Below are 23,883 nucleotides of genomic sequence, written 5' to 3'. Positions count from 1 at the left end.
GGAGTATCCCTGCCCGAAGGCCGCAGCTCCCCCGGCCCTCAGGGCCGGGAATCTAGGCCATCGGCCACAGTTGGTCCAGGGGCGCCTATGCGCCCCGGAAGGGACCGCCCGGGTGCGTGGGGTGGGGCCGGCGTGTCTCCAGAGGCCTCCGTTGCAGCGGCAGCGGCCTGGGGCCTGGAGGGCGTCTCCAAAGAGATGACGCCAAAGGGCCCCCGGGCGGGCGCGCTCACTGGCGGGCGACCGACCCGCGGGGTCGGTGGGAGCGGCCGGGCTGGCGGACTCCACGCGGGGCGGGGAGCGGTCGGGGCGCTCCCCTCCACCACAGGCCCAGGGCGCCGGCCAGGGGCAGCCAGGCGCCCCCACGCCTCTGCGAGCCTCGAAGAGCGGACTGAGGCCCTCGGAGAATGGCCACGCCACATCACTGCGCTCAAAATCCATGCCGGGGCCATTTTCTGTCCCTGGAAATCTTGGGGACGCGGAGGGAATCGGGGTCTTGCCCTGCGCCTGAACTTCGGCCTGACACTGGGGTCCCCAGTGCCCCTCCGCCGCGGAAAGGTGATGGGTTGAAGGCCGTAAAAATTAAGTCAATATTCTTATTGATCCACGGCTATAGGTTTCGCCTCTTGGGCTGAGAACCGCGGTGAGCGCGGCGCCCGGCGGCTTCTCAAACCCGCTCCCCGGCCTCCACTCGGGAGGCTGAGGCTGGCGAAGCCACGGCTTCTCTTCCCCTGGCGGCTGGTTCGGCGGCCGCGAGGGCTCGGTGACCGCGCTCGTCCGCTCCGCGCCCCTGGGTCTCCCCTGGCCTGTCCGCGGCCTTCTCCAGAGGGGCCCGGCCGCTCGCATCCGGGCGGGCGCTTCGGGTCGGGAAAGGGGCCGCGCGGTCCGCGGTGCGGGAGTGGGCCCAGGGTTCCCGCCAGCCCCTCCCGCGGCCGGCGGGCCGCATCCCACCCTCGAGGCAGGGAGGTGCCCAGGGCTCACCCCCCACCGCGGACCGGCCCCTCCATCTACCCCCGCAACTGGCCGGCGTTCCTCGGGGTGGGGCGGTGGTCGGGTCCCGCCCCTCTCCGACCCCGCCCGGAGAGGGAGGCGCCGGCCCGCGGGTGCCCGCAGCCCGCCTCTGCCTCCCAGCCCGGCGCTGCCCGGAAGCCGGCTCCGCTAGCTGGGTTTCTGCCCCTGTCGGGAAGATCGCGCCCAGAACCCGATCTCTGGACGCTCCGCTTCTTTTCAGGTCGGGGGATGCTTGGAGGGAAACGCGTCCCCTCCCCCGGCGGTCGTCGATTTAGGGAATGAAGACTTTATGCAAAGCCACCCATACCCGCACTCACTGACCCTCCTACGGCGCCCCTCTCCTCCTCTGGCCAAAGTTTGCCAGCTTCCCAGATACTGGTTAGGCTGAAGAGAAGGGAAGAGGTTAGATGTCTAAGGTGGAAATTAGGTTTTCTCGAATTGGTAACCCAATTGGAGCTATTCCTCTGTTTAAAACCTGGTGAGCTGCTGGATGGCTCTGGTCCTTCCAGCTTGAGGAGGCCCCGGAGAGGGAGTGGTGCTGGTCTCAGACCAGCTGCTCGGCCACTGCGGGCAGGAGGGTCCCTCCATAAACAGTCAAATCTGGACATACTTATGAGACCTCGGAATTGGTCTTTTTTCTCTTTTTCTCGCTCCTTCTTTTTATTATTCACAAGACTGAGATTGTTTTAATGTCATAACTTATAGGAAAAATAAACTACATTGAAATAAATTAAACACAACGGAGACGTGCTTCAGACAGGGCTCATAGGATATGCAACCCCAGGAAAGAAAGCCAGGCAAAAACCAAAGCAAAGCAAATTTCCAGGCTGCCCCCAAAAAACGTCTGCTTCTCAGTCAACTAAAAAAAGCCAGAATAGAAACAAAAATAAGTGGTGACCGTGTTTGTTCTTGCACGTGATGTTTACCTTTGGAAAAGTGTGGAAAGGTGGCTGCTGTGCGTGGCAAGTTGCAGCGGAGGCTTTGTTTTCTTCGGGGAATGTAGGTGGAGGAGGTTATTGGTCCTATAACTTTCAAAATACGGCAGCTGAGATCCAATCTATATAGATATCTGTACAAAGTAGGATAGTATAATAAATATTTAGTGTGTCTTCCAGGTGTAGCTGTAGCTCCTTCAAAAGCAGTCTTTCAAGCTCGTTAATGGATATACTCTCAATTTGCTTGGGACGTCCAAAGTTGGGGGGTGACTCTGAGTTTTGCTGCAGACATGGTGGAGCCCACCATGGGTTCCCTCCCCGAAGCTGTGGCTTCTCCACCGTGGTCCAGGCCGCGGCTGGCCCTGGGCCCTCAGGGCCGGGCCTGCTCCAGCTGCTGATGCTGACTTCTGATGGCGAACCTGCTGACATGGACGGGTATGGGGACGACGATCTTGGGATTCCTGGAGGGCTCCCCTGTCTTGGAGTTGGCATTGCCGGCCTTCACCCGTTTCCACTTGGCCCGGCGGTTCTGGAACCAGATTTTCACCTGCACCTCGCTGAGCTTGAGGGCGTGCGCGATCTGCGAGCGCTCGGTCAGCGAGAGGTACTTCTTGCAGTGGAACTCTTTCTCCAGCTCCAGGAGCTGCTCGCTGGTGAAGGCAGTCCGCCGCCGCCGGTTCTTGCCCGTGGACGTGGTGCTGCCCGCGGCGCCGCCGCTCGGCGGGGCTTCCTCCAGCGCGTGGCCGGGGTCCTCCTCCTTGTGAGCCGCCTGGCCAGGCAGATTGTCATCCGAGCTGTAGTCCAGATCGCTCTCCAGCGAGAAGCTCTCCTCCTTGCCCTTCGGGTCGTCTTCCACCTTTGACTCGTCTTTCCCTTGCCCTCTGACAGCCCCGACTGAAAGCAAAACCAAACGGCGTTTTATTACATTTCGCACACTGGCCTGCCTTCCCCGTTCCCACCGTCACTCGGGCATTCCCCCCCTGCCCCACAACTCCCGCCTTAGCGGATTGTCTTTCTATGACATTAACACATTGTGATTTCCTGGCCTTTGAGGGGTAGAGAGGGGAGGGGAGGCGTGAGAAAGCTCAGGGGAGAGGAGGCGACAGTACAGGCGACGGCCCTTTGCCCAGAACCATCACTCAAGGGGCCGCCGGGCCTCCTCCGCACCCTCCCAGTCTCCCGCAGCTTAAGGCAGAAGTTAGCAGGCGGCGTGAGGCCCGTGAGAGCGTCCTCTTTGTCCCCGGGGAGGGGGCTAGGTGAGGGCTGAGGGGGAGTTCACCATTTATCCTGCCTCTCCCTTCTCCACCCACTCCTCACCCAGCCTGAAAATTCTGTGAACTTCAATTTCATCGCACCCAGAGCCGGGGGGCGCAGGGAGGTGCAGACCCCAGGCGGTGTCGGGTTTGGGGTCAAAGGGAAGTTTCGTAGCCTCAGGAGAAGTTCCCACCAGACACCCCAGCAAACTCACGCCGTTCCCCCAGGCAAGCGACAAGCCCGGTAAAGGGGGTTAATAGGTCTGGGCGCCCTCAGGCACACGCGCTGCAGAGATGCGCAGCCCAATTCTCTTGCCCTAGAGGCTGAAACCTACCCGAGACCCCAGGTCACAGCGCCGGGGGCCGTGCAAGACTCCGCCAAACTCGCCGGCGGAGAGATTTGCGGCTCCGCGCAGAAGCTGGCCACCGGGCGCTAAATGCACGCCCCCCTTACCCCACCCCCAATTTCCCCACTTATTGCGTGGCTCTTAAAGACCATCCCCCGTCCCCGCAGAGACCCCTCTGGCGCAGCTCGGCCGCATCTTCCAGCTCCTCTGGCTGGGGGAGCCGGGGGCGGGGGTCCCACAGGGGCATGGCCCCATCCCCTCGGTCCCCCCGAGGGAACCCGGAGCTAGCGCGCCCCCGCGCCCGGGTCGCGCGCGCTTCCGACTCACCGAGCGACGCCTGCACAGCCTCCGCCGCGGAGAAGGCCAGCAGCGAGCCCTCCTTGGCCAAGAAGCCTTTGCCGTCCTCCGAGTCGGCTTGCAGCGCCTCCGCCTTGTCGAAGTTGCCGCCGCCGCCGGGCAGCTGCTGCGGCGCGAACTTCCGGGCGGCGGCCGCCTCCTGGTGCTGGGGGGACGCCGAGAAGCCGCCGGGCAGCGTGGCCATGAGCGTGGAGGTGAGCGCCATGCCCTGGGCCAAGCTGGAGCAGAAGCCGGTGGGCAGGCTGGGGATCTGGTGGTGCGGGTGCGCGGGCGGCAGCGCCGGCTGCAGCGCGGCCTGGGGGAGCGCGGGCGGCGGCGGCGGCGGCGGCGGCAGCACCACCGGCCGGTAGGGCATGAACATTGGGTAGCCGGTGTAGACGAAATGGCCGGGGCTGGGCTGCGGCGGGCTGCCGATCAGCGAGTCTATGCTGAAGGCGGTGCTACTCCCCAGCGGGCGCTGCATCATCATCAGCGACGGCGGGAACGCTGCGCTCATAGACGCGCTCGGGGGAGGCCCGCGACAGGCGAAACGTCCCCGCGCTGCGCCGCCGCCTGGAAGCCCCCCGGGCGCCGGGAGCGCAGCTCGGAGTCACGGGCAGGGGCCGAGCGGGACCCAGAGAGCAGGTGCCCACCTCCCCCGTCAGTCCTGGGCCCGCTGCATGCCGCTGGCAGGCCCGAGTTGGGGCGGTGAGCGGGGGTGAGGCCGTGCGCCCTGGAGTGGAGCGGGCGCCCGGGCCCTCCCCGCGAGGGCTTTCTCCGGAGCTGCTGCCCGCCGTGGGCCCCGCGTCCGGAGCCCTGGCGCGTAGCTCCTGCGGCCCTCGGCCCGGGCCCGCAGCCGTCGGCGCGTCCGTCTGTCTGGCCGGCTGTCGGTCGCCTCCGGCTAGCCGCTAGGGGAGCGCGCGAGAAGCCGGCGCACTTGTCCTCCGCGGGCGCCGCCAGCACCTTTAAATCGCGCTCTTCTTTCTCATTCACATTTTGCCTGCTGCCGGGCCCGGCTCCGCTCACGTGGGGCCTGGAGCCGCCGCCGATTGGCTGTCACCAGGAGTGGGCGGGGCGAAGACGGGACTCCGCCCCTTCCACCGGGACTGGCCGCGAGCTGGCTGTGGGCGCAGCCAGCGCAGCGCGCGGGCCCGCGAACCGGAGCGTGTGCTCCCGGCCGCTCCGCGCAAACTTGAAAGGGGCGGTTGGCAGCCCCGAGGCTCGAAACTCGGGTCTCGGCGGCATCATCGGAGGGGGGTGGGCCTCCGAGGGTAGCATTCGGGGCTAAACCGCGGGTTATTTTCTTTCTTTTATACATGCAAGGGAAGGAAACGTGCTGGGTGCTGCTGCTGCTGCTGTGCCCGGGGTTCCGGCGGGGTTCCCGGAGTTGGGGGCGAGGCCCTTGCCCTTTCAGATCCGCCCCCTAGGGCTCCTGCCCCGGAGTTGGCAACCGTTTGCCCGCTGCGGGGAACCCTCCAGGTTGCTCACGGCGCCCCGGCATCCCCAGCGGCGCGGGGAGGTGGCCGGTTCCCCCATCCCGAGCCGGGCCCGCCCGCGAGCGATCCCTTCTCATTTTTCATGACATTCTTAATCATCGCACCTATTTACACACTTTGCCGGCGCGCACCAAAATAACAGCCACGATAATTATGATAATAAAGCGAGTCCTTTATCTGCTCCATCCTCGGGGAGGAAGGGGGGAGTTGCTGCGCCGCCGGATTGTATAACGTGAGATTATCCTGATGAAAGCTTTATGATGTTTGCTCAAATAAAAGCTGCGTTTTGTAAATAGGCGCTAATTAAGCACGTTGAGAACGGAGGGAGCGCTCACCCCGGCGCCACCGCCCGGTTTCCAGCGCGGGGACTCGAGGGCGCGCGGGTTCCCTCTGCCTACTGCAGATTGGAGCCCGTTCCCTCAGGATGGTCTCCCTGTCTCAACGATGGTAAAACACAAACAAACCAAAACCCAGAATTTGGGAGTAAGGGAATTGGCGGAGAGGGAGTGGGTGCCAGGAAAGTTCTTATCCCCTTCAGCATGGTAAAAACACAAACTTTCAGCTCTTGTGTTCCGTCTTAAAATGTAATCGTTTCGAGGCAAGGGCAGAAGGTGCAAAGCGTGCCAGCGCGCGCGGGGCTTCCACGCGCCTCCAGGGCCTCAGCTCCTACTTCCCGGGTCTAAACGTTTGCCCGAAACGGCCGACAGGCCCCGGACCTCGGGAGGAGAGGAGAGAAGGGCATTGTTACGCCGGTCATTAAAAATCAGCTCACGCCAAGGAGCTAGTGGTTGGGGAGTTGGCCCGTGTTGGACGTGTGTTATGTATCACTTACAAGCACATTTAATTGGGAGATAAAGATAAATCGATCTTTATGAATTTATCGACCCGATTCTTTGACTCTCTCTTTTTCGCTCTTCTTTCTCCGGCTTTAACCTGAAGGCCCCTCGGGGGGACGTCTTAATTCCGGGCCAGCATCTCAGCCGGGAGTCTGGTCGGGGACCCGCTGCCCACCCAAGGGGCCCTGAAGGACCGAGGGGAGGGTGCCTCCTCAGCGCCCCGGAGTCCTGAGAAAACTCGCTGGCCCCTTTGCCTGCCGCCCTCCTCCTCGCCCCCGCCCCCCGCCCCACCACCACCCGGACAAAGACGTCTCCGGCGCGTTTCCCCACTCCAGGCCGCAGTAATAGATGGCTTCGGCAGCAGGCGGCTTGAAAGGAATTCATTAGGACGCTCGCTGCCTGTATTGCCTCCACTCCCTTCACGCCCAGACCCCGAGGTGGCTTAGGCGGAGTGAGGGAAAATGAATTCCCGTTGGGATGGAGGCACGGGGAAGGAGGCGTGTGTAGGCTCTGTAAGCACGTCCTTTCTTCACTCCTGCAAAAAAAGAACCAGAAGAAAAGAAAAAAAGAAAAAATCGAAGCCCAGGGCAAAAGGCTGCTTTCTTTATGAGCATAATAAATACTGCCTCTCATTATGAGATACTTAACAGATACACTGTCTTGGGAACGGTTACCTTGTTTTTTGAATACTGAGGGGAAAAAACGCGCGGACTGCTTGCTTGTTTTACCTTGATACAGCCGGGTCGCTTCGCTGCTTGACACTGGCATGTCTGTATAAGCTGTTGCTCATTTTAACAAATTTGCCATCCACTTTCCTCTTTTGGCATAAAAACGTTGTTCTATGGACTTCCGTCTTTTGATTACCCTCTGAGAGACAGAGGTGCCTTTGATTATTTTGGTAATCATTCTGCCTTTAAAGTTCAGCAAGAAGATTTAGGTCCGTTGAATTATAAGTCCACTTGAAACAATTTGATGGTATATTATTTGCCTCCATAAATTGCCGTGGAAAGTATTGACTATAGGGGTTATAATACTAATCTCCTTTTATTAGTGAATTCAGAGAAGGCTCATCGATATGAATTTTTATTTACTAGTGTGCTTTTTCTGGAATGCAATGCAGCCATATTTTCTCATCTAATGTTTAACTGCTTAGAAAACGACTGTTGGCGTCATAAAAGGATCCCTGTGTTTCACCGTGATTAACAAGATTCATTCGGGGCACCTCAGCAACCTGCAAAGCGTTCAGAGCGCGGGGACAGTGGATAATAAAAGCCTTTAGAGTTTTTCCTCCGCTCCGTGGAGAGATTTATGGGCAGCGAGAGACAGGTACATGGCTTAGCCATCCTTCGGATTCCGATCTGCCTAGCTGGCAACTGCCTCAAACTGCAGCGCCCTCGGTAATTCAGCGGCCCAGGCTGCGCGGGAAAAACGTCCGGCACACCATCTTTGCAACTTTCCTGTAAGAGTCCTTCCCATGCCCCTGTCCCACTTTCTCCTAGGAGGAAGACCCAGAGATGGAGCCGTAGGGCGATCCGAGTCCTCCAACTCCAGTGAACTTCGGCGAACTTCTTTTCCTGGGAAACCTCCCGCCCGCCGGGATGAAGCTGGACCAGCCCCTGGACACTTTCCTCGGCCGGTGCCAAGCTGGTGTCAAGACCGTATTAGGCCACTTAAAACATCAGACGTCAGTAAATGTGATGGTAATTAAGCTGTCGCCACGCTTCGGGGCTGGCCCAGTCAGCTTTTGCACGCAGGTGTATGGATGGAGCCTGAGTATAACAAGCTCAGTGCACAAGTGAATGAATATTCATGCCGCTGACTTGCGGTGGCCTGCCGAGTCCAGCCCGGAGGAGGAAGCGGCGCGAACCGCCGCGCTGCCACGCTGCCGCCGGGGTCGAGGTCGCGGGTGGTCGTGGAGAGAAGGCAGTGGGAGCCCCGGGTCTCCGAGGGAGCAGAGAAGCCCGCGGGCCTGGCGGGCAGGGCGCTCCCGCCCGGCGCCCAGTCCCAGGCTTCAGGCCGGTTTCTCGGGCAACCACGTTGTTTTTATTTATAGGGACTTTGAGTGGCCTGATCATTTGGTCATTGCCGCAGCCCTTGCTCCTGGCAATAGTTGGGAAATAGCTTGGGATGGGTTTTATTTATGGAAGGGCAATTGGGATTCACACCCAGCTAACCCAGAACAGTCCCTCCCAAGCCCAAGACGAACTTACAAAGGGGTGCTTGTGTAAAATTCCCCATCAGACACACCAATTTGCAAGTAGCAGAAAGCATTGAAGCCTCATCTTTTTAAACTATTTTATTCAGCCTTTTTTTTTTTTTTTTAAATCTGAAAGCCCAAAATAGACTCCATGTGGTTCTAAGTGAAGTCAGCCCTAGGCTGGCTTTGAAATAGCTCCTGCAATTATGTAAAAGAGCCATTCACCAACAGGACGGAATTAAAAGGGATCTCGCCCGCTTCCCTTTCATTGCCAACCTCTCATGTTTGGCTTTTCAAAGCACTTCCAACACGATGTCTTTCTCCAGGACAAAAGGCAGAACAAAAAAAGTCCCCAAACTTGTAAATTGAACGTCAAGGGAACTTTAAACAATTTAAAGCCCATAAATAATGATAAAGGGGACTGGCAAAAAAGGCAAACCCATTCAATTAATAGAGTTTCCCAAGCAAAGATCAAGTGGTTTATAAAATAAAAGTCTTTGGTTTCATTATTCTGCTCCTTGGCCCTGCAGAAAGCAGGACGGATTTTTTTTTTTTTTTTCTTCCTAAAGCACCCTGAAGAAGAAACACTTTACAGGACCGTGTGTGCAGCGGCATTCTTAGGTAGAAAGTTTTGCTTTGTGTCCCCCACCTTCAAAATAGCAGAAACAAAACCACCAACCAGAAACGTGAAGACTTTTTTTTTTTTTTTTTTGCATATCCTTGGAAGAGTTGGAAATTGTTCTCCGTGGCCCTGCAGGCGGGGAAACCTGACCCTCACACCTGCGCCGCCCTCCCCACCCCAGCGCGGAGAAGCGCGCGGAGCCACGGCCGCGTGGCCCTCGAGCCGCGCCCGGGTGGGATCTGGGGACCAGGGTTGGGTGGGTTGGGGGTTCCTGCGCCGCCGGGGAGCTCCGGGGCTGCTGGCGCGGACGCGCCGACGGCGCACCCGGGCGCAGGCTGCGAATGCATGGAGACCCAGGTTTCTCGCACTCCAAGTTGGCCTAGGCTCCTGAGCCAGGGTCTCGGCGTCCAAGGGCGCAGGCAGGGGTCCGGGTTCCTTTTCGGAAGAGCCCTGAAGGTTGGAGAGGGAATCTCATGACCACCGAGGGGGTAATGGATTGCCTGCCACGCTGTCCCTGGAAGCCCCGCGCCGGCGCCTCTCCGTGGAAGCACCCAGGCCGGCGCAAAGGGGCTCCTCGGCGGGCACTGAGCCTGGCCGCCCTAGGGTTCCAGGCTCTGAGGACGAAGCATCGGGCGGAGGCCCGCTCGGGAGCCGGCCCGAGGGCGGTAGTTTCGGGACAGAGCCTGGGGAGCGGGCCCAGTTGTGCGGGTGGGTGGGGGGCAGGGGAGTAGAACTCGCTTGGGTTCCCCGGGGGCTGGCTCCCGCCGAGGCCATCCTGAACCCCAGGCCTGGGATCGCCGCGAAAGCAGGCGCAGGCCGCGCGGCACTTCTCACCTGCCTTCATCTCCACGCAGCCGCCCCCTCGGATCCGTGCGGTCCCACCTTTCGGGGACTTCAAACGCGCCCCGGCACCCGGCGCCGGACTTTTCATCTCCCCGCACAGGGGGGGCATTGCTTGCGGGGACTTCACAGAGATGCTAATCCCTCGGTCGCAGAACCGGCGGCCCGGGGAGGCGGGCAGAGGGCACTGAGGGGTGAGAAGGTGCGCCAGCCTGGGTTGGGAGCCGCCGGACGGGCACCCCTCCCGGAACGCCGGGGTCAGCTGCTGTCCGCCTTCCGTCCCATTCCCTCCCAGCCCTCCCGCCTTGTCCTGGCGGCGGCGGACACACAGTGACAGGCCTGGGCCAGCCGCAGCCAGCGTCCTGTTGATGCTCAAGTGCGAAGCGACCGATGGCCAGCGTGCCCTCCGCTTCCAGCGCCCTGGGGGAGACCCAGTCCAGGGACTCCAGACTGGAGTCTCTGGGGCCTCTCGGGCCTCCCAAACCGGGGCCTCAGCTGCCACCCCTCGAGGGCCCCGACCCCCTGCTGGGGTGTTGTCTTTTAAAGGGGACGAGGTTTACCTAGAGTTCATCCATTTAACCCTTTGGAAACCGCATTGGAGGGAGCAAGGGAGTGTTTGGCTCAACCGCCAACCACATCAAGGGCGCCGCTCCAACTTCAGCTCTACAGGGACCGAAGGAAAACTGGGGACGCTCCCAGGCGGAACTCGTCTCTCCTTTTCTGCAGAGATATTTGCAAAGCAGGGCTGCGTTTCCTGCGCTTGCCGCCCCCTTCGATTAAGGAACTGTGACCCAGAAAGGATGTCACAGGACAGGGCAGGGCACTGGCTGTAAACAGAGGGGAGGGATGTTGGCTTAATGCGGAGGGAGACTCAGCACGGCCTCTGTCCCTCCCAGTGAATCCCTCTCGTGGATTTCCGGGGTGGAGCGAGAGGTCATTGTAAAAAGTTTGCTTATCAATAAGCTCCTCTTGGAACTTCAAGGGTAGGTACTTCTGTAACTGACCCACCCAGCTCCACTGAGGTTTTCCCGAAGGACAGCTCTGACTCTCCAAGGTCTGTCTTATATGACAGAGGTTTCCCATAGGAGGACAGGAGAGGGTGTGGGCTAATGGGGGCTCGGGGGAGAGCTGTTTGATTATAATCAACCATTAAATGCAGATAACACAGTAGGTGCAGAAGCCCTCTGAAGAGGTAAGCAGAAGCACCTCACTCACAGTAGGGCGCCCGACTCACAGGGCCAGGAAGCAAGAGGGCATAGCCCCCGTGTCGTTGGAGGAGAAGCCCAGTGTGGACCCTGGTCTCACGAGGGAGGGAGGGCCTTGGAACCCACCAAGAACCAGCGCCCACGAGGAGGACAGTCCGTGGAGGTGGGCCACAGAACTCATCCCCACCCCCACCCCACCCCCACCCCTCAGACTCTGAACCCTCACTTTCCTGGGCCCCTTTGCTCAATGACCTGAGGGTGGGTGTGTCATGGGCCCCAGGAGGATGAGCCAATTTCCTGGTCATCTGCATTTGTCAGGCTGGGACACGCCTGCACTGTTTCCTGGTTCAAACACACACACACACACACACACACACTGTCCTCATGGTGCACATACACACACAAGCCTACACTGTTTCCTGGTTCACACACACACACCGACACACACACATACACACTGTCCTCATCGCCCTGAGCCACTGCCTGAGAAGGCTGGAGTGGTACTGGAAGGAGGCAATCCTTGTTTGCAGGTCTCTAAACAAACCTCTACAACCTGCCACCTCACACCCTCCCAATATGCAACCCCTCCTTGCTGGGGATTGACGAGAGAACTGCAAATGCTGATCTCCCAGCCTCTGAAACAAAAGCATCTCTTTGCGTTTCCACCATTGATCATCTGAAAACAGAGTGCTCAATTTGCATAAGTTTGCTACCAGCAATTATATTTTCCTTCGGGGTGCAGTCTGCAGTCGCCAAACTTTAGAGCCAGAAGGAACCAAGAGGCAGGGTAGAGGGCAGACCCGCTCCCCCCACCCGCGTGCCCGTGCCCACCTCAGCCTGTGTTTTCATTTCGGGAGAACACCAGACAGGAAAGAAGGGGAAGAGGAGAGTGGTTCTTTGAGACCCAGTGGGAAAAACCCAGGAAACTTCAGAAGGCTGTTCCCCTCACTTCCCTAGGGGACATTTCTGTGTTTTGCAGGAAATGAAAGTATTTTTCATGGGGTGTGTTGCTCCTTGCATATGTGGGTTTGTTGAAAGAGTGTTTTGTTTTTGAACGATGAACAGGGTGTTAGAGACAGGCTGTTCATACCTTCCGAAGTTGTTTATCCTGCACACCACCCCCCCCCTCGGTGGTAATTTATTCTTGTAGCTCCTTCGCACCCAGGTACTGAGCGGGGACCATGCTGAGGCTACTGCCCCTTGCAGGGGACACGAAGGCTGCTTCTGGGCGCTTCTGTCCATGTCCCTTGCCTGTTCTGATCAGGCCACAGCAGAGCAGCCATGGACAGTCACCGACCCCATAGCCCAGCAGAGGTGAAGGCTGGGTGGATGGGCCCCCTTCCAGCCGTCTGTCTCCTTCTGGACACTTGGGGCCACCTTATCTCCTGGTTGTTACCATTTTCCCTGTCCCCAAGTTTCTCTCCCACCCACTTAAACTGCAACCAAAATGAAACAAGAAAACCCCAGAAAACTTAGGAGATGGGAGACTTCTTAACGTTCTTTCTAACCCCCAAGCCCTTGAAATTCAATGCGTTCAGCATATTGTAACTTGTTTGGAAATTTATGCTTTAACATGTAAAGAAGTGAGTAATTTATTGTGGAAGCAAATTTTGCATTGACAATTTAATTTTAATAACCTAACAAGGTTATTTCATATCTGCAAACAGAAGTCAAAGAAGTACCATATATTTAATAAATTCACCAGGAAAAGGCAGGAACCAGTTTTACTTAAGGCTTCAAAATTTCAAACGTATTAGTCCGCAAAGCACCACGAGTGTACAGAGCGCTCAGGGATCTAGAGCGCCGCCTACGGTCCATGCGGATAATGACATCTCTTTAGGGCTTCTTTGGGTTCTGAGATTTCAAGGGAATTGAAGCCAGCTCCCCTTTTGCAGGATTAGAAGGTCTGAGAAGTCTGTATTTTTCATGTCTACAGTTGCACAAGAAAAAGTCTCAATTCTTTCCATTTCAGACGTCTAGGCTACAAGAGAAGGCTCTGTCACAAATGAGGGTGGTAAAAATCAGACCTCCGTGATTACACAAGGCATTAAGAAATACCATCAGATTTTGGACGTGATCATAGAAAACCCACGTCGGCTCTCTTTAAAGTCCATGTAAAGTTCTCCTGGTTCTTTGACTCACCCTGAGCAGGGCCTAGAAGCGGAAAGGATAAGAGACCCTCTGACATCTGGGCCTAAAGGGTCTGGGTGCACCTCTGAGCCGACCCCGGCCTCTGCTTTTCCATCTGCGTAATGGGCGGGAACGCCTGCTCTGTCTCACCAGCGGTCTGAGTCCCTAAAGCGCAGATAATTAATAGATTGCTTTTGTCACGGGTCGTCGTAGGGCCCCAGCTAGATCACTTAGCCATGGTGGCAGGGCGCCTGGCCCGCACAGGATGGTGGAGGGGTAGGGTGGGACGGTGTCTCCAAATTGCAAGCACGGCCGCCAGCCTCCGGAGTGATGTAGATGTTGGGTGCACGCAAGCCTGTGCGCTCAGAGTGACAGTCTCAACTTGGGGCAGTCTCTGATCTCAAGACTCTTGAGCATTTAAAAACAAAGCACAGGCCACCAGTGGGTCAGGACGCAGGTTGTACGTAAGGACCCAGGACGCCTGCCCGGTGTGGAGAGAGGTTCCGAAGCGCCGCCCCTCAGGGGGTCGGCAGGCAGTCCTCCTCTTTGCCGAGGCGGAGACGCAGGCGCCGACAGCCCCGGCCCTCGGAGGGTCCCTCTGCAGGGCGCGCTCATCACTAAATTCAGCGTTAGGAGGGCGCGCTGGGCACCGCCTTCCCAGGGAGACGAGTTCTCGTCGTTTTATATTATTTCATTTTAAATAAAAGATCTGTAAACTCTGTGAGTTAAACGAACAAAGCTCAAACACATTCCTCTTTGTGGGAGGGGGACGGCAACCTGCGGGAGACTCAGGTTCGATCCCTGGGTCGGGAAGATCCTCTGGAAGAAAGCCTGGCTACCCACTCCAGTCTTCTAGCCTGGAGAACCCCATGGACAGAGGAGCCTGGAAGGCTACGGTCCATGGGGCCGCAAGAGAGTCACGACTGGGCCACTAACGCAGAGGCGAGCCGAGTATTTTGGCCTCTTACTTCCACCCAAACGCCTCTTCCCAGAGCCCCCATCCTGAGCCCACCAGTAGGGACACTGAGGTGGACGAAGCTGGGGGGCGGGACGGAGCCGCCCGCCGAGGTCGGAGGGCTGGCCCGCGCTCTGCGTCTGCTCTCGCCGCGGGAACCTGGCTCTAGCGCGCTCCCTGCGGGCGGAGGCCGGGATTGGCCCCGGAGCCAGGGAGCCTGGCTGCCCTGGCTCCGGCGCGAGGGGCGCCGCGTCAGGTCCGTATCCGCACGGGGACTAGCCCCTCGCACTTACAGACTTCGGTTCTCAGAGCAGCGGGAGCCTGATCGCCTCATTTCAGGTGCGTGCGTGTAGGGGGGGCGATTTTTACCGCCCCGCACCAACTTGATTTTTTTTGGGGGGGAGGGTGGAGAAAGGAGCAAACATCTCCAGTTTTAATGTGGCCCAATTATCTCGTTTGCACGACTTAAAGTGTTTCTCTTTAATTCATTTCAATCTAGTAAATATGCTTCGGCAAGTAGCTAATTTCTTAGGGATGGCTTCGCGCCGTCATTTGCATATAAAGCGCGTCGGAGGCCGCCCCCATTTCCTAGTGCGCGTGGGTCGCAGCCAGCTGGGCCATCTCCTCCGGGAGGGACGCCTGGGTTTGGCCAGGGAAGTCTCGCAGGCCGTGGTCAGTGACAGGGCCCGAGGCTTGGGAGTAGGGGGTGGAGAGCAACTGGGCACGGGGGCCAGGAAGGGAACAGGCCCCTCCCTGGAAGCCCCCCTCCGCTGGCGCGCCACCTTAAAAGCCCCTCCACTCTTATCTCGGGATGGGGCGCCCTCGGTGGCCACGTGAGTGCGAGGGTCGGGGGCCGCGTTTATCCCCGAGTGCGGTTATTAAATCGCGTCTGGAGATAGATGGACGTGGATACCGCGGCGGGTATCGCGGCGCTCAGTTGAGCGATCTTCTGGCTTTAAATTCCGAATAAAAGTCTCAAATATTCCCGGGTCAGGGGGGCACTGTCTCATTAAAACCACTCTCGTCCTGGAACTGCAATGCAGACATTAAAGTGCAGTATTTTTCAATTAGAGCTGACGAATTCAATCAAAATTCCATAGATTAGGATGCAATGAGGCATGGGTCATTTACAGGGGAATTTAATTGCCGAGCCATTAGACAAATAGTATATTTGCCATTCCCGCGTTATCCATCATTTTCGACATCAATACCGGGGCCGCGTCTCCCCGTCCCGCAGCCGCCCGGCGTCGGCTGTAAACACTCCCTTCCCTGTATCTTCTGATTATATCTGATTTCATTTAGGGCCATGGGGGATTATAAATGTTCACGCAATCAAGTTCATTAGGACTTCAAATCGCATTTCTGATTGGGATCGCTCTGCCGCTGTCCTCGGAGCGCCTTTCAAACCCCAGGACGAGGCTTTCAAAAACATCTTTTTTTGAATTTAAAGCTTCACAGCCTTTTGTCTTCCGACGCCCCCTCCCGCCTCCCTCCGGGCGGCCTCGCGCTCCTCCGGCCTCGCTTGCGGGGCAGAAGCCCTGAACCCAGATATCCCGGGGCGGGGGCCCCACGCCCCTAGGCTCTCCTGGCGGGGCTGGGTGGTGGGGGGCACTGCGAGCTGCCCAGGCAGGTTCCCCTTACCCAGACACTAGAATCCCCCGCGCGGCCGGCCGCTGGGCACTGATCATCCGGAGACTTGGCCCACCGGGCGCAGGGGGGAGGACCGGCCCCGCGTGTTCGCGGATCGCGGGTGGGCGCGGGGTTCTGGGCACCCTTCACCGCCGGCCCCGCGCCGCGGGTTCTAAGTGGTGCTCCGGGCATACTGGAGTCATGCGGCCGCAGGCCTGTGGGCAGTATCGGGCCGACCCTGGCACCCTGGGGACGGACACCCGGGACCCCATTCCGGCTGGGCCCTTTCGCTCCAGAGATCTGGGTTGGGGGCGGGGCGGGGGGGGGGCGAAGCCAGCGAAGCAATCCTCACTTCTTATTAACAAACCCAGGAAACAAAGGAGCAGCCTCTTCCAGGGAGAGCTCGACAAGAAAGGGTCGAGATATCCCTTCCAGCGCAGCTGAAAAATAATAGCTTAATATTAACTGCCTCTCATAAAAATATACTTCCACAGAGATACAGTTACAAGAGGAAAACCTTCATTTTACCCCCGTACTCTGTGCTCATCGCTGTTAGCTGCCTCAGTAATTTAATTGGAATGAAACGTGAGAAATGTGTCATTTTTGAAGAATTTATGCATCACTTCCTAGAAATCTCATTGTGTTAACTAGGAGCCCACTGCGTTCTGTTTAGAACCCATAATCACATTTTTATGTGTCTGTACGAGGAGTTAATGTGACCTCCTGTTTTTAGCAGATAAAAGAAAAATGTCTTTTCCTGTAACATCTGTATCAAACTCCTGCTTGCCCAAAGTGGGAGGAAGTCCTGTTGCCCCGATGTTTTCCCAACTTACCAACTTTTTCCAGATCCGGGAAAAGATATGTGAATGGGAAAAGTGCTACCGAATGAATAATTACACACCGAATTAAAACCCTGCATTAAACATAGTCGACAGCGAATACTGCATTCTCAATCATGTTTATTGCTTACAAATTGCATTACAAAGAAATCTACTCTTTTTATTGGAGTGATTAAGCAGAGTGTTAGGACTGAAGAAATACCATTCTGCAAGATGAGATGAAGGCTGAAAACCCAGCTAGTTACATCGCAGTGGTGAATGTATAATTTTGTTAAAGTACACGTTGAACACACAAATGAGGATTGGGCTGTCATTATGGCATCATAAAAGAGTCAACTTAAAATTATATTTATTTAGAAACACATTGCCTATAAAATGCGCATACTTAATACAAAGGAAGTAGGCAATGTTATAATCAATATTTTAATTACGGATTTTTAAAAATTATAGCAGCATAACTCTATATGCTATGTCACGACTCTATAGTTTTCCTACACCCTCCTCCCCTTTATCCTATGAGTCAAAATCTTGTTTTCTTCTCTTTTTAATTCTGGGGAGAGCCGGTGGGTGGGCAGGGTAAGACCGTTTGCTTATGGCGCCACCTGCAGGACTTCACGAAAATAAGTTTCAAGACTGGAATCCTTCCGCTTGACCCTAGAAACTGACCTCAGGCTTATTTTAGCAATTTAATGAGATTAATTTTTGTTTTAAAATAGAAAGATGCTGACAATTTCAAGACAAGCCCCGGGGTTTGAAATGCCTACTGAAAGCCAAAAATAAGATGCAGTATTGATCCTAGTGGAAACTTTGGGACTTTTGAATATCCAAAGTGCACATAGAAAATTTGACTAAGGAATAATTTATTCTTGAAATAATGGAATAAAAGATGCAATATTCCGGGTTTATCACTTGGTCCTTGGGCAGCCCTTAAGAGATGAAAAGCACTTGGCAAGCTAATAACATCCACAATTGCAGTGATTAAGCTCTCACAGACCTCGGCATCAGGACCGGTCAGGAGCAGACAGGCTCATTCTCCAAGCCTGTATTTTACGCTGTTTTTGTAGAGGGTTAAGTGTCCTTTGCCAAAGTTCAACAGCCTGCCCCATCAACATGAAAACATAAGGTTTATTTCGAAGATGGAAACCGTGGTGCTTATATACAGTTACTGGGATTTGCAAATGCTTCTTAAAGAGTTGTTTTGATTTTCTTCAACACATGCAGAATTGATGATTATTATGTAACTTAAAATTAAATGGATTTTGAGTACACTAGAAAGAGAGGCCCAGGGCAGTGTTCAGAATTTTAAGCATGGCACGTCACGTGGTGCCATGCCTGTGCCCTGCCTGCCTGTGGGCTGTGTCTGTGACTCTCCTGCTGTCCAGGTGATGGGCGTGCTGGAGACGGGCAAATCTTCTCAGGACCATTGTTGGCAGAGAACCTCACATGTGCATTTTGTATTTTCACCCCTGCTACAATTTTTTCACTGTTATTTTATTTTTTGCTTAATTAAGAAAATTGCTAGCAGGAATTAAAGTCTGAAAAACTATCAATGAATTCCATCCCATCTGATGATTAAGATAACCCCCAAACCACCATCATTTTTGTCCCATACACTCATGGCCATATATCAGGGATCATTTTTAGCACATCTGGAGTCACTAGAACCGGGGTGACTCTCTGGTCAGATGGCAGTTGCATGAAAGTGAAGTCGCTCAGTCGTATCTGACTCTTTGCGACCCCATGGACTGTAGCCCACCGGGCTCCTCTGTCCATGGGATTCTCCAGGCAAGGATACTGGAGTGGGTTGCCATTTCCTTCTCCAGGGAATCTTCCCCACCCAGCGATTGAGCCCGGGTCTCCTCTGAGCTCCTAGGGAAGCCCTGGCAGTTGTATAGCCAGCGATAATAAAGTTGGAGGGAAAATATTCCTCTGCTATCTTTTTCCTTTTTAGTAGTAAGAGCATCTGCTCTTTTATTACCTTCTGAATTTTGAACCATGTGAATGCGTCATTAAACACTACATTTAAAATTAAAGAAAGTTTAGGTCTTATGGAACTGAATTTATGTAATATACTCAGAGGTAAAAGTAATGATGTTTTATGTGAACTGTTTAAGAATGGAAAACATTTTTACTCTTTAATAAAAGAAATACCAGGCTATGTTTTTTTCCCTGCAAAAGAAGATAGCCAAGATAATTCTAGCTTTAAAGCAGAAGGTGGTTGCAGATGTTTTCTCAGCTAACTTACTTCTCTCCCCCAATATCTTTTCTCTCTCCCTCCTTCCTCTCTTTCTTCTCTTAGTCTTGTCCTTCTCCTCCCCTCTTTTCTTTCTCTTATCTGTGTGGAATTATGCAAGTCCCCTTCATTTCAGAACTTCCTCCCACGTGGAGCATAGGGCAGGACTAGACACAGTCATCATACCACAAATTTTTCAGTTACTTTATTTTTTGCTTTGTTGTTGTTCAGTCGCTCAGTCCAGGCTGACTCTTTGCAACCCCATGGGCTGCAGCACGCCAGGCTTCCCTGTCCTTCACTATCTCTAGGAGCTTGCTCAAACTCAGGTCTGTTGAGTCGGTGATGCCATCCAACCATCTCATCCTCTGTCACCCCCTTCTCCTCCTGCCTTCAATCTCTCCCAGCATCAGGGTCTTTTCCAGTGGGTCAGTTCTTGGCATCAGGTGGCCAAAGTTTTGGAGCTTCAGCTTCAGCATCAGTCCTTCCAATGAATATTCAGGGTTGATTTCCTTTAGGATGGACTGGTTTGATCTCCTTGCTGTCCAATAAAATTCTTAGGGATGAAATAGTGAAGACGAATTCTTTGGCAGTGGAGGAATTTCAGGCAGTTACAGGGAGCTGTCTGGGGTTCACTGTGAGAATCTGGTTGTTTTAAGCAGTAATTTGGGGGGGGGAGTGTGTTTCTGAAATGTAATAATTGGTCATTATTTGTCAGAGTTTTAGAAACATGAAGTCAATGTGGGGAACTCCCTGGCAGTCCAGTGGTTTGGGACTCCATGGTTTCATTGCTGAGGGTGCAGGTTTGACCTCTGGTCAGGGAACCAAGGTCCTGAAAGCTATATGGTGTGGTTTTAAAAGAGTTCTACTTTGTGGCGGGACACCAAAACGTATTTAAAATTTAGTACATTTCAGAAGTACAACCAAAGTGTTCTCTGAGGAGGATGAGGTGGAGAGGGGAGCTTGAAGAACAGGCTGTGTCAGGCCAGCAGGTTCGCTCAGATTCTCCTTTGCAACATCCCGGGGGGACAGGGCTCCTCGGTGGCTCTGGGGCTGTATTTCTTACTGTTTGCCGTCCTCATTTGTTCTCATAAATAACGTCGCTTTGCTTTTCCGTTTCTACCGTCTTTATTCCAGCGTAAGGCTATTTCCTTCTCACAATAAGACAATCATAATAATAGAAGGATCCGTTTATTATGGCATTCCTCCTCCTGACCACTTCTGGGTCTGAGGCTTTGCACCATGCACGGCTACTCCAACCACGGGCAGGGGCGTCACCCAAGCTCGTTAGCGATGCTAAAGCTCCCAGACCCGCAGCATCCAGGCCCCACTCCGGATGCCAGTGTCAGAATCCGCATCTTAACAAGCTCCCTTTGGAGCAGAGAAGCCTGCTGCCGTCACGCATGGTCTTGCTGAGTCCTACCCCAGCGCGAGAGGTGTGCATGCATTCACTTCCCAGCTGAGCAAACTGCAGCCGATTTTGGTTAAGGAACGGTTCCTCTTGCTCGGTGGAGCAGTCTGGATCTGAAGCCCTACGTCTGGGGTGTCACCGTGGACTCCTCCAGTGTATTGCATCCCTTTCCAGGACAAAGAAACTTCCCAGTGTCTCCCTGGGGCTTCCCCATGGCTCCGCAGGTGAAAAATCCGCCTGCCATGCAGGAGATGCAAGGGGCTTGGGTTCGATCCCTGGGTTGGGAAGACCCCCTGGAGGAGGGAATGGCAGCCCTTGCCAGTATTCTCACCTAGAGAATCCCATGGACAGAGGAGCTTGGCAGGCTACAGTCCATGGGGGTCACAAAGAGTCAGACAGGACTGAAGTCACTTAGCATACACCCACACAGTGTCTCACTAGGACCATCTTCTCACCTGCTTCATGGCTCCTCACAGCCTGTACAGTGAAGTCCAGAATCCTCGAGGTCCTCCTGATTTGCCTCCCAGCTCCTCCAGCCCTGCCTCCCTCCAGTTGTGAAAGCCTGGGGCCCGTCCCCTCAGGACCAATCACTGTCCCTCCATAGTGCATGCACCTTCCTGCACCCCAGCCTTTGTTCACCTTTTCCTTTTGACCCAGTGGTGGCTCCTGAATGTCTATGTGGAAGAGGTTTGGGGAGAGCTCTTGAGCTGTGCTTATGTAGGTCAGGTGAACTGGCTGTCTCAAAGGGCAGGGTGTGGGAGGGTGAGCTGTCCTATGCCTCCCTTGGCCGGACCCGCTGTGTTGAAACCTGACCATCCCTCAAGACCCAGCCTGGCTCCTCCTTTTGTGACATCCGCCCTCACTGGGTGGCCCTGCCAGGTCCCCTCTTCAGCGCCACAGTGGGCTTCACTCATGGCGCAGACAATACCCCACCTTAGACAGCAGTCATCCGCTGGCATGTGAAGCGCCCTTCCAGACTGCCACAGTGGGATGGTGTCCCCGCCAGCCCGAGGTCCATCCCAGCTGCACTGTGCACTGGCTCAAACTGGAAAAAAAATGGAGCCACTGCTTATCCTCAGAGGATGCTCACAGAGTTCTTGTTGTAAAATATGGGGTTTAACTTTTGAGGTCTGGTGAGGCCAACAGAGGGCTTCCCCGGTGGCTCAGTAAAGAATCTGCCTGCAACGAAGGAGACACAGATTTGATCCCTGCATCAGAAAGATCCCCTGGAGGAGGAAATGGCAACCCACTCCAGTATTCTTCCCTGGAAAAATCCCATGGACAGAGGAGCCTAGCCAGCTGTATAGCCCATAGGGTTACAAAGAGTTGGACACAACGGAAGTGACTTAGCACACACGTATGCAAGGCCAACAGATGAGAAGAGCGATCTTCAGACCAGTGAAGAGATAGTTTATTCCTCATAGTTCCCAAGAGAAGGGCCAGACCACATGGGGGAGCACCAGGGTTGGTTAGGAGGTGGGGGCGGAGGGAGGAGATGTGGGCAGGAGTCTTGCTTGCAGTTTCCATGGGGATGGATCCACGGGCACAGGACTGGCTAATCTCAATAACTGCAGTGGGCTCAGAGGCAGAGGGGTTGCCCCCAGGTGTCTGGGTGGCCCTGGTTGGGGCAGTGGGTGGGAAGATAAGGACAGGAGATCCAGGGAGGTGGTAGGGGTGTGAGCCCTGGGCTGGTTGAGTTGTATTTGTAAAGGATGCTTGGGGGCACATTGTTTATTGTCTTTAAGAACTGGCTAACCCTGGGCGGGGGGCAGTCCCGGTCCGAAAGGCCCCAGGTGTCAAAGCACCAGAATATAAAAAATATAAAAACATGGTTAATCCAGTCCTAGGCTTTAGAGCTTCCTCCTGTTACGGATGCTCAGGCCGAGCTGAGGGCAGCCTCCACGAGCCTGCGTCTGAGTCTGGCATCCTAGACTGTCCCCCACAGCTGGCTCAGCTGGGTCTGCTGGGGCCGTCGGACAGAAGACTCACACAGGATCAAAGCGTCTGCTCACCACCCCTCCAGCGTCCTCCAAGGGGCTCTGGGCGGTGACGCGCTCGGAAGCGCCAGCGGGCTCCTGGGAAGGGGCTCTCCTTACGGAAGCACGTGTCCTCCTCTCTGCATGTGGACGTCTGTCATGTTTAGGGGGGCAGGGTCTTCCCAGGGCGCTGAGCTCTAGGAGGGGTGTGATGTTTTCCTATCCTAAGTCAGAGGGTCTGAAGTCTGGGGATGGGGCCGGCAGGACTGTGGCTGAACCATTGTGGGCAGGGAGACCAACTCTGGGAAAAATACATACACCTTTTAGATCAACCTCTGTGGAAAGGTAGTCCATGTAGTCATGTATGGATGTGAGAGCTGGACTGTGAAGAAAGCTGAGCGCCGAAGAATTGATGCTTTTGAACTGAGGTGTTGGAGAAGACTCTTGAGAGTCCCTTGGACTGCAAGGAGATCCAACCAGTCCATCCTAAAGGAGATCAGTCCTGGGTATTCATTGAAAGGACTGATGTTGAAGCTGAAACTCCAATACTTTGGCCACCTGATGAGAAGAGCTGACTCATTTGGAAAGACCCTGATGCTGGGAAACATTGAGGGCAGGAGGAGAAGGGAATGACAGAGGATTGAGATGGTTGGATGGCATCACTGACTCGATGGACATGAGTTTAGGTAAACTCCGGGAGTTGGTGATGGACAAGGAGGCCTGGCGTGCTGCAGTCCATGGGGTCACGCGACTGAACTGAACTGAACTGAACTGCGGAAAGGTACTTTGTGATACATGTACTATGACATTCACAGTTTCAATTCTCAGAAGTAACCCTGAGAGAGGCAGAAAGGGCTTTTATTACCATCTCCATGCCCAGGTGGAACCTGAAGCGGGGTGAGGTCTGTGCACTGGGTGGGTGGGAGGTCCCATCCAAGGCCCGTCAGAAGAGCACAGTGTCCTGGGCCACACTGCTGGGTTTCAGTGCAGAACCCCCTCTGGCTCCAGAAGCAGGTAGTTTTGCAGGGACTCCGGCAAGGGCAACAGAGGCACGAGGGAAAAGCACTTTCTGCCAAACGATTTCCGGATGGCGCAGCGGCAGAGATGCTGCAGACAGCGGGGTGTGTGGGCCAAGGCAAAGAGGGCCTGGTAGAAAGCCTGGTGCACCTGAAAGGAGGTGGGGAGTGTCAGTCTGGGCACGTGGGACCGGCACGCTTCCTTCTGTTTCCCAGAGAGAAGAGGCCTGATGGCACGGGAATCCTCTCATGGCTACTGATGAGGGAGAGAGTGTGTGTGTAAGGTGCTGTGTGTGTGTGTGTGTGTGCCACTCTGTGTGTGTGTAAGCCACTCTGTGTGTGTGTGTATGTGTTAGTTGCTTCAGTCATGTCTGATTCTTTTCAACCCCCATGGACTGTGGCCCGCCCGGCTCCTCTGTCCATGGGTTTCTCCAAGCAAGGATACTGGAGTGGGCTGCCATGCCCTCCTCCAGAGGATCTTCCCGACCCAGGGATCCAACCTGGGTCTCCTGCACTGCAGGCAGATTCTTTACCATCTGAGCCACCAGATCCTACCCAAAGCGGGTCTGAGCACTTTTCTGTAGGGTGGCTCCTGCCCAGTCAGAGGGAAGTCTGTTTTGGG

The 23,883-nt window shown here is 55.4% G+C and overlaps 2 protein-coding genes across 2 annotated transcripts in view; both read right to left on the bottom strand.

Annotated features, from left to right (window-relative positions):
* Positions 1–1,643: 1,643 nt before the first annotated feature.
* On the bottom strand, positions 1,644–4,630 carry GBX2 (gastrulation brain homeobox 2). The gene is made up of 2 exons (XM_004001772.6): positions 3,871–4,630; positions 1,644–2,837 (listed from the first exon to the last, which is right to left on the bottom strand). The coding sequence occupies exons 1-2, from the start codon at positions 4,394–4,396 to the stop codon at positions 2,314–2,316; spliced, it is 1,050 nt and encodes a 349-aa protein (XP_004001821.1). The 5' UTR covers positions 4,397–4,630; the 3' UTR covers positions 1,644–2,313.
* Positions 4,631–17,159: 12,529 nt separating this feature from the next.
* The window catches only part of ASB18 (ankyrin repeat and SOCS box containing 18), an 81,880-nt gene continuing 75,156 nt past the window's right edge, over positions 17,160–23,883 (bottom strand). Inside the window, exon 6 of the mRNA XM_004001771.6 lies at positions 17,160–23,412. Within this exon, the coding sequence (XP_004001820.3) occupies positions 23,227–23,412 (186 nt within the window). The 3' untranslated portion in view covers positions 17,160–23,226. The remainder of the gene's footprint in view (positions 23,413–23,883) is intronic.

This window comes from Ovis aries, chromosome 1, assembly GCF_016772045.2.
Source record: "Ovis aries strain OAR_USU_Benz2616 breed Rambouillet chromosome 1, ARS-UI_Ramb_v3.0, whole genome shotgun sequence".
Taxonomy (NCBI): Eukaryota; Metazoa; Chordata; class Mammalia; order Artiodactyla; family Bovidae; genus Ovis; species Ovis aries.
This window is presented reverse-complemented; position numbering and strand designations above follow the sequence as displayed.

What these genes read in the sequence shown, in the direction of transcription:
- GBX2 (XM_004001772.6), bottom strand. Translation starts at nt 4,396, where the DNA reads ATGAGCGCAGCGTTCCCGCCGTCGCTGATGATGATGCAGCGCCCGCTG. An exon ending in GGCTGTGCAGGCGTCGCTCG is followed by an intron (nt 2,838 to 3,870) that starts GTGAGTCGGAAG and finishes TTTTGCTTTCAG; the next exon opens with TCGGGGCTGTCAGAGGGCAA.